Here is a 13,123-nt window from a genome sequence, read left to right as displayed (position 1 = left end):
GCATGTTACTTGATTCCCTTTGCCTCACTTTCTGCAACTGTGAAATGGAGATAGGGAGACATTCTCAAGGATATTGAATTATTGTCAATGAAAAATTATAAGTCAAGTCTTAGCACAATGCTTGGCTCAGGAAAAAAAAACAAAAAACTGTAGCTAGTTTTTAATCACTAAGTGGAATTACTGGGCCTATGTATTATAATTCTAATAACCCACTGCCAAAGTACTTTCCAGAAACATACAACAGTTTATGTGCTAGCAAGATATGGGTACCTTTCATGGCATCCTCTCTAAGAGTTTGGTCAATTTTTCATCTTTGCCCAGTCTGCTCTACAAAAGTTACCTGGACTCTGATCAAATCTACCTTGAGGTTTAACAAAAGATCAATATTCCTCACAGCAATGCAAAGTGTTGGTAGAGGGGTGATGTATGAGACCCCTGTATGTTATATATGTTTACTTTGTAAGTTCACAATCTTTACTACACACTTAGTATTTATGCATGTCCATGTATTAATACTTCAATAAAAATATATTTTAAAAAAGATCAATATTCCCCCTCTGGTCTGAAAGTAGCCATCACAGAAACCCACCTCACAGACTCCCCTCCACAGGTGTTAGAGTAAGGGGATAAGGAGTAAAATGAAAGCTCACAGCACTAAAGCATGAGGTTATCTAAACATATATTAGTACAGAAGCCATTTTTTACATAAGAATAACCCCAAACATGAGCTTCTCCCTGTCAGCTTCCACCCTTGCCCCATCTACTGCAGAATCATGGAAAGTGAGAGCAAAAGGGCTGTTTTATGATCAGTTTGCTCCAGAAGAGGCCTAGAGAGGTTAAGTGTCTTGCCTGAGGTCACCAGCTGACAAGTGTCATTTAGTGTGTCAGGGCCACAAGGAATCGACGACTCACAAGCCAGCAAATCTTGTCTACTTGTCTACAACCCCATTCATGTTTGTCCTCTTAGTCCCATTCACAACTCTACCAGGAATGTCAGGGTGGCTAATGGTAGGGAGTGGGACACAATGCACACTTGATAGTGGTTCTGAAAAGTGCAAATCTATGACTTGTGTGAGCGCTGATTGTGGGAAGAGACTGAATCATGTGGCCAGGGACCTTTCAACAACATGAGAAAGGTTCCTTTGGTCAGGCTGCAGCTCCAGTACCCTTCAGAGAAGATTCTCACCCATCCCCTCTACCAACACTTTGCATTGCTGTGAGGAATATTGATCTTTTGTTAAACCTCAAGGTAGATTTGATCAGAGTCCAGGTAACTTTTGTAGAGCAGACTGGGCAAAGATGAAAAATTGACCAAACTCTTGGAGAGGATGCCATGAAAGGTACACATATCTTGCTAGCACATAAACTGTTGTATGTTTCTATCTCCATACCTATATTTTTCTACATATGGAAAAATGTTACCTGGACATCTAGGTTAATTAAAAAGAAAAAAGGAGAAGATCAAGTTTACAAAGTGCCACGGCAAACCAGAAGTAATTGTCATAACAGTTTTATTCAAGTCTGTGTGTGCCCTGGCGTTGAGGCCAGGCTGCAATCAGCATTACACTGTAATACCATAAGAGGTTTAGCCATTGAACCAAGCCTGCTTGGCATCCCTAGTTAATTTACAGTACCTTGAGGAAAAAAAAAAGCCAAAGAAAAGAACCTGAAAAGTTTCCTTCAGGCCTTTTCTATTTTTAAATATTGCTGACAAGAAACAATAACTTAAATCTCAAAGCAAGAAGGGTATTCAAGGACACAGGGAGAAGACACATGGACAAGGCATTGGAGCATGAAAGGTCTAAGGAAAAACTAGTAGCTAACTGCAGAGGAACAAAACAATACATATGTGAACTGTCACTTTATCTAGACTCGAAGGCTCTAAGGGGGAGGAAAATCCCAAAGAAAGTTTTTCTGAGAACTAAATTAAACCCATCTCCAACTCCTTTCCTTAATCATCCAGAAGACAATCTTAGACCACAAAATGTCTGTGTGTGTGAAGAAGGGGTACTGAGAGAAATTACAGAAAGTTAACATGTTCATTTCCTCCCTTTTTTCCTACAACTGGGGACCAGGGCATGTAACTCAATATGACAAAAGGCAAAAGCCTAATTCCATGTTCCCAGTGGGGAGACACTCGCTATGATAAGGTTTCCAAACTCGGGAGCTGGTAGGAGTGGGTTGAAGCTATGGCATAAAGCATTGATGGGGCAATTGTGGACTAAAGAGGAGAAGGGCTCCACAGGCCTTCAGCAGTGGTGCTAGGAGAAGAGCTGTGGAAGTGCCACCTTCAACCCCTATAGGAACACTGTATAAATCCCTGAAAAGTCACGGAGAGGAAATGGTGGAGGAGAAAGCAGTCGGGAGTGGAAAGGAAGTCAGCAGAGCTTATGGGAGGCTACAAGTCCTGCTGGGGTCTCCAGTCACATAGGCAGAGGGTGAGTGAGCCAAGCGACACAATCCCTCTTTGGACAGGGGTCATCTCAAAATCCAGGTGGACCAAAATTATGCAATTTTATACCAGGGCTTCTAAAGAGTGGCCTAGAGATATGCTCAGAGGAAAAAGAGAGAAGACTTTGGAGCCAAGCTGATCAGCAACACCATGCACTTGCTGTGTGACCTTGTGCAAATTACATAACCACCTGAGCCTCAATTTCCATATCCTTAGATAATTTCCACCTCCCAGAATTACTGTAAGTCTCTCTCTATATATATAAAATGGTTTCTTATAATCTATTGTTAGTCTCCATAGCAAGGCTCAGGATAAACTCAGGACTCATTTTGACCATGATGAAGAAAAGAGCCATAGCCAGCATGGCTTCTGGAACAGGAAGTAGAGATAAAAAATGGGAGTACAGAACGACGAACGAGAATAATGCTAGTGAAAATGATACTGGTGGAGGCAATGTCAATGACTGACGTTCTTGAAGGCTCACTGTGTGCTAGGCACATAGCTGGGGGTACCGCACTTGGCATGCAAGGTGGTACAAAGGCCTCCCCTGCATTCCTTTCTGAAATCTGGGGGAGAATGAGTGAGGTTTATTTACCAAGGAGGTATAAGATGAGACTCTAAAAGATTCTCTCTACAAGAACCACTCCTCTTGTCGTCCTCCCCCAAACATCTATATACCTCAAATAGTCTCAGGGCTTCTAAAAGCCTGAAAAGAAGCTACAGAACATTAAGGAAAGTAGAGAATATCAAGGAAAAGACAACCCCAAGGTAAAGGTCCAAAGTTAAAGACTTGGGGAAAATTAACCCAGATGTTTTATTGTTTTAAGTCAACTAATCCCTATTTAGTTGCAAACACCCCTGGAGAGTTATTACTGTACTCAGGAACTGAGGGGAAGAATAAGAACTAGGAAGATGGAAGGTTGGCTGAAGAATTAGGCCTAACTGTTCACAGGTCCAGGTGAGGGCAGGCAGGGCCAGTCCTAGAGTGAGGTGAGTGAGGCACTCGCTTTCCATGCAAAATTTAAAGTGGCGCCAAAAAACTCATTCATTGAGATAAATAATACTTCAATGTAGGGAACCAGACTTGGCCCAGTGGATAGGGCGTCCATCTACCACATGGGAGGGCGGTTCAAACCCCGGGCCTCCTTGACCCGTGTGGAGCTGGCCCATGCGCAGTGCTGATGCACAAGGAGTGCCCTGCCACGCAAGGGTGCCCCCCGCGTAGGGGTGCCCCACGCGCAAGGAGTGAGCCCCGTAGAGAGAGCCACCCAGTGCCAAAGAAAGTGCAGCCTGCCCAGGAATGGTGCCGCACACACGGAGAGCTGACGCAGCAAGATGATGCAACAAAAAGAAACAGATTCCCATGCCACTGACAACAACAGAAGCAGACAAAAAGAAGAACACGCACCAAATGGACACAGAGAACAGACAACTGGGGTGGGTGGGGTGAGGGGAGAAAAAGAAATAAATCTTTAAAAAAAAATACTTCAATGTAAAAAACAAATCACAATTTTAAATAAAGTCAGAATTGGTATTTTCAGGGATATAAGTGTGAAGGGATTTTAGGAATGTGGGAGACATTACTTCTGAAACCTGGTCTTGGACTTCAGGGAGTACAAAGCAAGTATTCTGACTTCTGGGTTCAGAGCTCCTGGAGGCCCTCCCTGCAGGTCCCAGTAACAACAGCTGTTGAACCCTAGAATTGTGTTCCAGTGTCCCATCCTGAGACACCTGTCTAGTTGTCATGTCCACACCTACCAGTCTTGCTGTGGGTTATTTATGGGCAGGATGGGGTGGGTCAGACCAGTCAGAGGGTGGATAGGTCAGGGGAAAGGTGGGTCTGTTTCCAAGGAAAATAAAGAGAGATGTGGAAAAGCGCCAGGCTCTGGTTAACCAACAGGGCCCTGAGGCTCGTCTCATTTTAGCTGCAATCTTGAGCTAACAGCCCCAAGCAGGAACAGCAGGCACCAGGCCTACTGGCTAGAAGGCATCTCAGGGGCAGCCAGCTCCAGAGCAAGGAGCAGCCCAGGGTTCTGAAGAACAAACACCAGGGTTCGCTGAGCCAGGTCTCCTGGGCGGAAGACAGGAAACAGACCAAGGAGAGGGTGGGACCTGAGCCTCAATATCTCAACTGCATGAATGGAAAACAGTCAACAGTGTGAGGGGGAGGTCATGAGAGGCTTACCTGGCCTGCACAGCCAATCAGGCCAATTAGGAAACCAGGCACCTCTGCCCTGCTAACTAGCCTTAATTAGACAGGACACCAGTTTACAACTCATGCTTCCAACACCAGCACCTGAGGTGGTAAGCTCCCCGGAGGGAAGGCTGGAACAAGCCGGGGACTGAGGGAGTAGCACATGGGTTTTCTACTCTTAGGTGGATTTTTATTCATTTGAATTCATGATTTCAGAAAACACCCATTTGTCTGAAAGAAGAGAGGTATTTGGGAATATGTTCCCAACGATAACCATATTAAGACAAGGAGAAACCCTCAGCCCTGAAGCCAAGGAGAGAGGCAGGTGGTCTGTCAGGTTGAACCATACGAAATTGCCGACAGTTTTTGACCTACAGCCATATATATATTTATACCCACACACAGTATTTTCTCCACAAGGGAAGCTATCTAGCACGGTGAGGCTATCAGTGTTAGAAGGGAAAGCAGTCACCGCATCTCTAGTTCATGGTTGGGTTTCTGAGGTCGGGGGTGGGGTGGGAGGAGATATTTGCAAGTTTGCACAGCTCTAGTAGGTGGACAGCTCAGGTCACCAGACTCCTACGGCTCCTCCGCTGTCATCTTATGATTGCAAGGCATGGCAGGGTGTTCTCACCTCTGACCCAAGTCTACAACCTCTGGCAGAGCCTTTCAGGAAAACCCTGGCACTACAGAAATGGCAGCCTCTGCTTCTTCCCCCAAACCCTTCAAGAGGCATTCAGATAGTTTCGGACCTACCTGACTGAGTGCTCATACACCAGACTCAAAGGCACAGGTGAGGAAGAGGTCAAGGTTCTGCAAACACAGAAGGGCCTGCTGGACAGACATTTCAACCCTGTAGTGTACCACTTACAGCCACTTAGGCTTCAGGATCTGCTGCTCTTTGCTTTGTTAAAAGTGAGTGTGAAGGTTTAGAATGCCCAGGGAGCTGTCTCCTTCATCAACATATGGGAGTGGGGGTAGAGAGGGGAGAGGGGACTCCAGTGTGGGAATGGAAGAGGGAGTGTTTTACAAAAAAGTAGAATCTAAATAAATCAGATACTGGGAACGACCCTGAGAAACCAGGCACCAAACTGTCATTCTGATGCTGCCATCAGCCTCCCCATCTCCTATTTCCTCCTCTAAGACACAAATGGTGAAGATGAACAGCCTAATGAGTTAAGTGGGGAAACTGGGAAAGGATGCGTGTAAATACCAGGTGCCACGTGTGCAGGTAGAGCATGTGCTTGAGCATAGTCCCCATTAGTCATGCTAAGCCAAGTCCAAATCATTCCTCTTTCAGAAACCAAGGGCAGAAACAAAAAGGCAGGTCCCCTAGAGGCAAAGGTAGTGAGAGCCAGTTTATCAATTTCACCTATTCATCCTATAAAGATGAAGAAAGCTTCCCTTTGGAGCTGGCAGGGAGCCACAGCGCTTCAGTGACCTTCTCTGGCACACACCTCTGTTGCCCTTGTGAGAAAAGCATGTGATGACCACTTTTTAAGAAAGGGAACTTGAGAGAGGCTAAGGCACAAGCCCAAGGCCAGATTGCAAAAGCAGAATGGGGAACAGAGCCAACGTGTTGAGGTCTCAGTGCCTGGTGCCTGACTCAGCAATCAGCACAAACATCTTTTTAAATTTCTCTTCACTTTAGACTTCATCTTTAAGCATCTCTCCTTCTCCATGAGCAAGTATATCAAATGTAGAAGAAAAATGTTGTTTTATAATCAGAAGGAAAGATAAGCACTGTTATGAGTTTTCTAAATATAAGATACTATTGTTATTATTCTTATTTCTATCAGACCTTAGGAATGCTAAAGGAGGCCAAGTTAAGAGCATCCCCCAAACCCTCTTGAAATAATTTAAAAGAATAACGTGGACATCTACTCAGCCCCCTGACAGTGGCCTCCATCCCCACAGGGGTAAACAGAGGATAATACTGTTGGGAATTAGTGGTAGGAGCCGAAGGATCCCAGAGAGGGAGAGAGCAGTATCTGTTTCTGTGACTGTCTTCTTAGTAGTGAGCACATTGCCAAGAGCAGAACAGAAGTGTTACTGGGGAAAGAGAGGGAAAGGAGAAGGAAAAGGTCAGTTTCTGCCACTGAAATGGCTTCATCCACATCTTCAAGGCCACAACCATAGGGCAAGGAAACTTGAGTGGATAGAAACCAACTCAAACCTGCTAAATACAGATCCTCACCCCATCTCCAGCTTTGCACACAGTGTGGTAGGCAGAGATCCATTAGAGACCGGGAGGTTTGGCTGGATCTTAAGAGGCAGTAGCCCCCCCATCTTTGTGGAAGCTCACAGCAGCATCTTTAGAATGGCTGCTTCAGCATTTTGCAGGTACTATTCTTTCCTTCACAAAGGCACAGCCTTTCCATGTCTTCCCCTTGAGGGGATGAGTAAGAAGGGGGTTCAACTTCTCACTCAATTGCAGGTGGTTACCATTCGGTTTATACTGAGGACTTCCAAGAGAGATGGCTGCAACCTAACAAAATAAAAAAAGGAAAAAATCAGCAAAGGAAAAATCCCCGCCTCGTACCACTGAGTGTTGTCCAAAGCTAGCATGGTTTGGATTACACTGTAGGGGGCTGCATCCCACTGGATAGCCATTTAGTGGCACCAAGGGTTTACAGATGTTAACGGCTTAGGGATAAGGGTTATAGAGGACATGAGAGAAGGGCACAGAATGGACCATTCGTGCCCTGGAACTACTGACAGGATTCACATTTTTCACCCCACCTAGCTGAGAAATGGGGAAATGGGGGCAAAAATATTCTTTTACATATTGGCTTGGCTACACAAAGAGGGGAGAGATGAAATGCCATCTCTGTGCAAAACAAAACCAATCAGGGCTTCCCCACCCAGGACTTAGGGGCCTTGAACCAAAGTACTAGTGGGCTCATAAAGCAAGGAACAATTTGAAAGCCAAGGTCACCCCTTTTATCATCCCCAGAGGAGGACTTCCATCACAGTCACAGCAAAGGAGCAGTGACAAAATTCACCACTGTGCCAGCTTTACCACTCTCCCCATTCTGGTATCCAGGCAGTAAACCCAGGGAATCTGCAGATTGGCCACTAACATCTCCTGAGCAAAATTCCATGATAAGAGACAGTGGAGCAACACTTAAAGTCTTGAGGGAAGAGGAGCATGACCGAAGGACTCCATTCCCTGGCAAGTTGCTATTCTTACAAAAGGACAACTGTCTATACATAATACAGAAGGCCTCAGAATAAGTAAAATAGGTAAAGATACTCAGGAGAAAGTTCCCAAAGAAGCACGACATTCAAGTTAAGGAAACAAACTCCAGAAAAGTCAGGGTTGGCTACTGTTATTCTTTCTATGTTGTTCCTATGCTGAGATGTTCCAAGAGTTGGGCAACCAGTGACCAATCCCAAGAGAGGGTCTTGGTCAATTTCACTGCTTGAGACTTGAAGGCTATTGTATACCAGTGGGTCACTAAGTATCTTTACCACATCCATCCACAGACAACATGACCAATGGCTCCATTTTACTTCAAGGGCATCACAAAATGGATGTCCCAGCTGAAAAGGAAACCCCATAGTTCCAACTCCCAGTGTCCAGGGCCCACTCCCACCCCCATGCTATTCTGGTGCAGTACCATGATACTCTGCCAACCAAACGTGTAACCTAAATTCCACTAATTTCAGGGATCAGGGAAACGGCCAAGGAAAGGGAATAACACATAAAGATCAGACAACAAAAGGGACAAACCTTTTTTATCTTTGTCTCTGGCTACAGAACTGGCACCATGGAATGAGTCTCATAAGAAACCATTCTTGGAATGAGCGTGTTTGTATCAGAACCTGAACTGATCATGGCCTGACCCCATGGAGGGAGATGGGTACCTTGAACAGGTGCTGGTTTCTGCCCCACTTTGAGTGTTTCCAAAAGGACCACAGACAGACAGACTCTGTAACCCTCTTTACTGAAACTTCCTAATTCCCTCCCATCCCCCCACTTCCACTGAGGCAGTTCACCACACCATTGGTAGGCTCAAATAAATAGATGGGGCTCATGAAAGTGCAGGTAGGTAGTGCCAAGCCAGGTCCAATCAACTCCTATGTCCCCACACAAAGACACCTTGCCTTCAGCCCTCTGGCATGGAAGGGCTTAGATCACAGAAAATCTTGCATCTCACACCAAACAAGATTCTGATTCATGGGTGCTGGGGGAGAGAGTAGAAGAGGAGCAAAATCAATCATAGAACATACAATACTTGTGTTGTGGGAAGGCTGAACTCAGGACTAACAAGGGACCCCAGGACAGGCTCTGGGTATACCCAGCTAGCTGAGGAGAGGGAGCAGCAGACAGATTTGGCTGAGTGACTCTGCAGGGTCACTCTAAAGGCGAGGAAGACTGTGGAGGGTGGGGGACATGCACGCACCCCTCCCCTACACAGCCAGAGCTGATGGCCACAGCCTCTCCAGTGGACATGGGTAGAAAGGCCCCACAGGGCAGGAGATTCTCTGAAGTGGCCCTGTTTCCATCCCTTCCATCTTCAAAGTGCATTATCAGTGCAAGAAGTAGGGCTGGATCTAAGGGGTTCCAACTCTGAGAAAGGACTGAACCAGCCAGCTCCCCCCATCTCCTCCTGCTTCCCCCTTGCCCACCCCCGATCCTCATCATGCTAAGACCAGAACTCTTGTTGGATCTCATAAGGGGCAGGCCTTTGTGTGGTCAGTTCGGCTCTGCACAGCGGCACGGTGCTGTCCTGACTCTGCCCCTCTGCGTCCAAGTCTAGAAGCGTCCGCTCAGCTGGGGGCAGTGACCCTGCCTGGAAAGGGAGTAGGGCTGGAAGTCCAGGCCGCTCCTCCACAGTGCTGCTGCTGCTAGCAAAGCAGGAGTCCAAGTTGCTGGGCGTCTCTGTGCTGGAGCTGTTGGCCGGGGAGGCGCTACGGGCATGGCTGGGGGACACGAACCACCAAGGGTCCAGCCGTTGCCGGTTGGCAGAAGGACGTGGTCGCGGCAGGAACTCCAGGGTCTTGGGTCTCTCCAAGGTAGAGTCCTGCTGTGTGTTCCAGCGCCTTGGGGTTGGGGGAAAGACCACGTTGGGGTCAGGGAGACGGGGAACTTCACCTGGGTCTCGACTGGGGCTGGGGGTTTTCAGCATTCCTGGTGAGGGAGATAAAGGGAGACACATCAGATGATGGTACCATACTTCTGGGCAAGACATATGCTGCTCCCGCGCCACCTGGCCATATCCCTTTTCATTTGGTCAACAAATATCTATTGAGTACCTACGGTGTGCCATGCAGTATGTTGCGAGGCACCAGGGATACAATTGTGAACTACAAGGCCATGATCCCTGCATTAGGCCATAAGAACGGGCCATCCAGGATCATATCTATAATGAAATGGCTGAAGGTAAAAGTCGGCAAACCACAACCAGTGGACTGGGCACCTGTGTTTGTAAATAAAGTTTTATTGGAACACATCCACACTCATTCGTTTAAGTATTGTCCATGGCTGCTTTCACACAACAGCAGCAGGTTGAGTAGTTACAACAGACACTGTATGCCCTGCAACGCCTAATGTTTACTATCTGGCCCTGTATAACAAATGTTTACCAACTCCTGACTTGAGAAAATGTCCATTCATTCACTATTCGACCATTTAAGAAACATGTGACAATAACAGAGATTGGTATTAGAGAACTAAAGATGAATAATATAGTGTCTTTATTCCCAAATAGATCACAAAACTGAGTATAACAAACAACTCTAATGTGGGGAGGGACAAACTGAATGGTGAAATACAATCACACTCACAGTCAAATCTTACTGAAAAGGTGACTGCCATCTCTCTCTTCTACTGGACCAGAGGCAATTTCCAAGTCAGACTTAGGTCTTAAAGGGATCAAGAGATTGTGATCGGCAACATCTAGGATGGAAGTGTGTTTGCCCAGGTGTATCAGGTGTCACGTGGAGAAGACAAGTGTATGCTCATGTTCAGTAATTTACATGGACACATGCCCATGTCTGAAGAGTCAGGTATGAATAAGGGGTGAGTGATGCAGGATGTGATGAATGGGCGGAAGCCTGCCTTATGAGTGTGTCTGTACTAATGTTATAATGAGAGGCGAGAGCCCAGCTACGTGGCAGAAAACACCTCTCCTATGTGCAGTGCAGAATTCCTTCCCAGCAGCCTCAGTATCTTCTTCAAGGAATAACCAAAAGCTAGGCTCCTCCCCTTCCTGCACCCTAAAAGCCCTGCACTGCTCCAATACCCAAAGGCTGAACGTCCCACAGGGGTCCTGGGTTAGATTCTTTTTAGAATCTGCCTGTCATCCTTCATTATCACAGGGAACACCATTAAGGCACAGGCAGAGAGAAGCAGCCCTGGCCACCCACCCACACACTCCCAGATCAGCATTTCTTGATTGGCCGAGTAAGAAGGAAGAACGGAGTTCATGAAAATCCAGAGGTGGAAAGAAGCAACGAGGTACCTGTAAACATGCCCACTCCCTGGGGAGGGGCAAGGGAGAGATAGATGAAAGGGAAGAGGACAGGACTCACCTGCTCCAGGACTGGGGCTCAGCCCATTGCTGGAGGGGCTCCTGCTGGCTAGCAGAGCTGCTGGCTTAAGGGCCCCATCAGAAGGCGTCCGCCGGTGACCACTTGGCTGGGTGGGGGCTGTAAGGGTGACGTGGGTGGGAGTCAGGGATTGGTTAGGGTCTCGTTTGAAGCGCTCCACTCGGATGTTGACTAGGGGGTTGTGGGTGCATGGGGCCAGGGGTGGGGCCTCAACGGGGCTGACGGGCATTTCGTACACCACGATCTCATCACTGTCGGAGCGCAGCAGGGAGCGGGTGGAATTACACTCGGAGATGGAGGAGAGAGAGAGCAGCGTCAGAGAGGCAGAGGGGTCTCCGAGCAACAGCATGGGTTCTTCCTTCTTGAAGAGTTTTCGGGATGGGGGGCTGGTGCTCCGACGAGGACGGCTGGCCCTCTGAAAAAGACCCTCACGTCGCTTCTTCTCCTCCCGGGCTGGTGGCTCAGGCTCCTCTGGGGGAAGCAGCTGGCACTTGCCGGCTTCCAGCAGGTCAAACCCTAGGCCTGTGGCTGCGAGAACAGCCCCACAGCCAAGCAGAGCCACCTCACAGCGGCGGTGCTGGGGACTACCCCGCTTGAGGCTATTGGTTGGCGTCAGCTGAGGGGTACTAGTGGCTGAGTTAATGGGGGTGGGCTCCTCATGGACTCCATCGCTGCAGGGCCCATCCCCATCCTCTCCACGAGGAAATGGGATACAGAGGTAGGACTGGTTGGGTGAATGCTGTAGACAACTCTCACCACTCCTTGGGCCTTCACTGTCCTCATCCTCTGTGAAGACGAAAAGAGTGGAAAGAAAGTAGGAAATGAGAATGAAGCCGCAAGAGTAAGGCTCCTGGCTCGTGTCAGAGAAGCAAAGGCCAAGTAGTGTGATGGGTGGGACAAGGAACTGGGCATTGAACCAAGAGGACTCTACGCCCCCACTCAGCAGTGACCAACATGGGAAATCACTCTCAACTCAGAACTGGCAGAACAGAAACTGCCATTTTGCTACTTCTTCCCATAGAAACCCTCAACAGAAGATGGAAAAAAGGCCCAAAGTTTTGAGAAGCTTCCCAAAACACAAAAAAGGTAGGTGAGACCCATGCTACCTCTCTAAGGAAAAGAACTGGGTGTTCTGGAGAAGGGACTGGGTGCCACATAGTGTGGCCCATTCCAGCAAAGCACTCTGAGCAGATTTACCCTTTCTACTCATGAATCACTTCCCCCAGAGATGGGTGGAGGAGACATAAGAAGTCCAAGTGCAGTATGAGTTTCCTAGAACATTAGGTAGAACAGAAATAGTACTAGATTTTTTGCACCTTAAAATTGTAAGTATCCTTAGATTTCTATAATGAAAGACTAGAGACTTGTTTTAAGACCAGTCTCCTGCAAAGGACTAGAATCCCCTACATGGGTAAAGCCAATCTCGTCTATGGACTCACTATTAGGAGCTTGGAAACCTACAGAGGTAAGAGTTCTATTAGATGGGAATGGATAACACAGTGAACGATGTGGTAGAAGATGGACTGTGGTTAACAGTACAAATATGACTTCTCTCATGAACTATAAAAAAGGTACAATACTAGTACATAATATTAACAATAGGGGTGTATGGAAAAAAATGTACCAGGTGTACACTATGGACCATAGTTAGTGGTCTGATCATGTTCTTCTATAATCTGGAACAAATGTTCCAAAACCTAATAAGGTGTTGATAGAGGGGTGATGTAGGGGAATTCTGTACATTATGCATGATTGTTTTGTAAGCTGACAACTTCTCTAATAAAAAATAAAATAAAATAAGAGTACTATCTGATAGAGGGCCTGGAGAACATTTCTTGCCCATTCAGTCACCACAGGACAATGCTGGAAAAGTTCCTTAGAGGAAGAGCATGCACCTTCTACCACCATCCCCCAATTTC

The 13,123-nt window shown here is 47.0% G+C and overlaps 1 protein-coding gene across 2 annotated transcripts in view; it reads right to left on the bottom strand.

Annotated features, from left to right (window-relative positions):
• Positions 1-1,494: 1,494 nt before the first annotated feature.
• The window catches only part of MAP3K9 (mitogen-activated protein kinase kinase kinase 9), a 91,352-nt gene continuing 79,723 nt past the window's right edge, over positions 1,495-13,123 (bottom strand). For both annotated transcript variants that reach the window (XM_004451996.5, XM_004451997.5), the window contains 2 exons: positions 11,187-11,990; positions 1,495-9,783 (listed from right to left, as the gene is read on the bottom strand). In XM_004451996.5, coding sequence (XP_004452053.1) covers positions 9,299-9,783; positions 11,187-11,990 — 1,289 coding nt within the window. In that variant the 3' untranslated portion in view covers positions 1,495-9,298. The remainder of the gene's footprint in view (positions 9,784-11,186; positions 11,991-13,123) is intronic.

The sequence above is a fragment of the Dasypus novemcinctus genome, chromosome 3 (assembly GCF_030445035.2).
Source record: "Dasypus novemcinctus isolate mDasNov1 chromosome 3, mDasNov1.1.hap2, whole genome shotgun sequence".
NCBI classification, from domain to species: Eukaryota; Metazoa; Chordata; class Mammalia; order Cingulata; family Dasypodidae; genus Dasypus; species Dasypus novemcinctus.
Note: the sequence above shows the minus strand (reverse complement) of the source record. Positions and strands in the feature narration are given on the sequence as shown.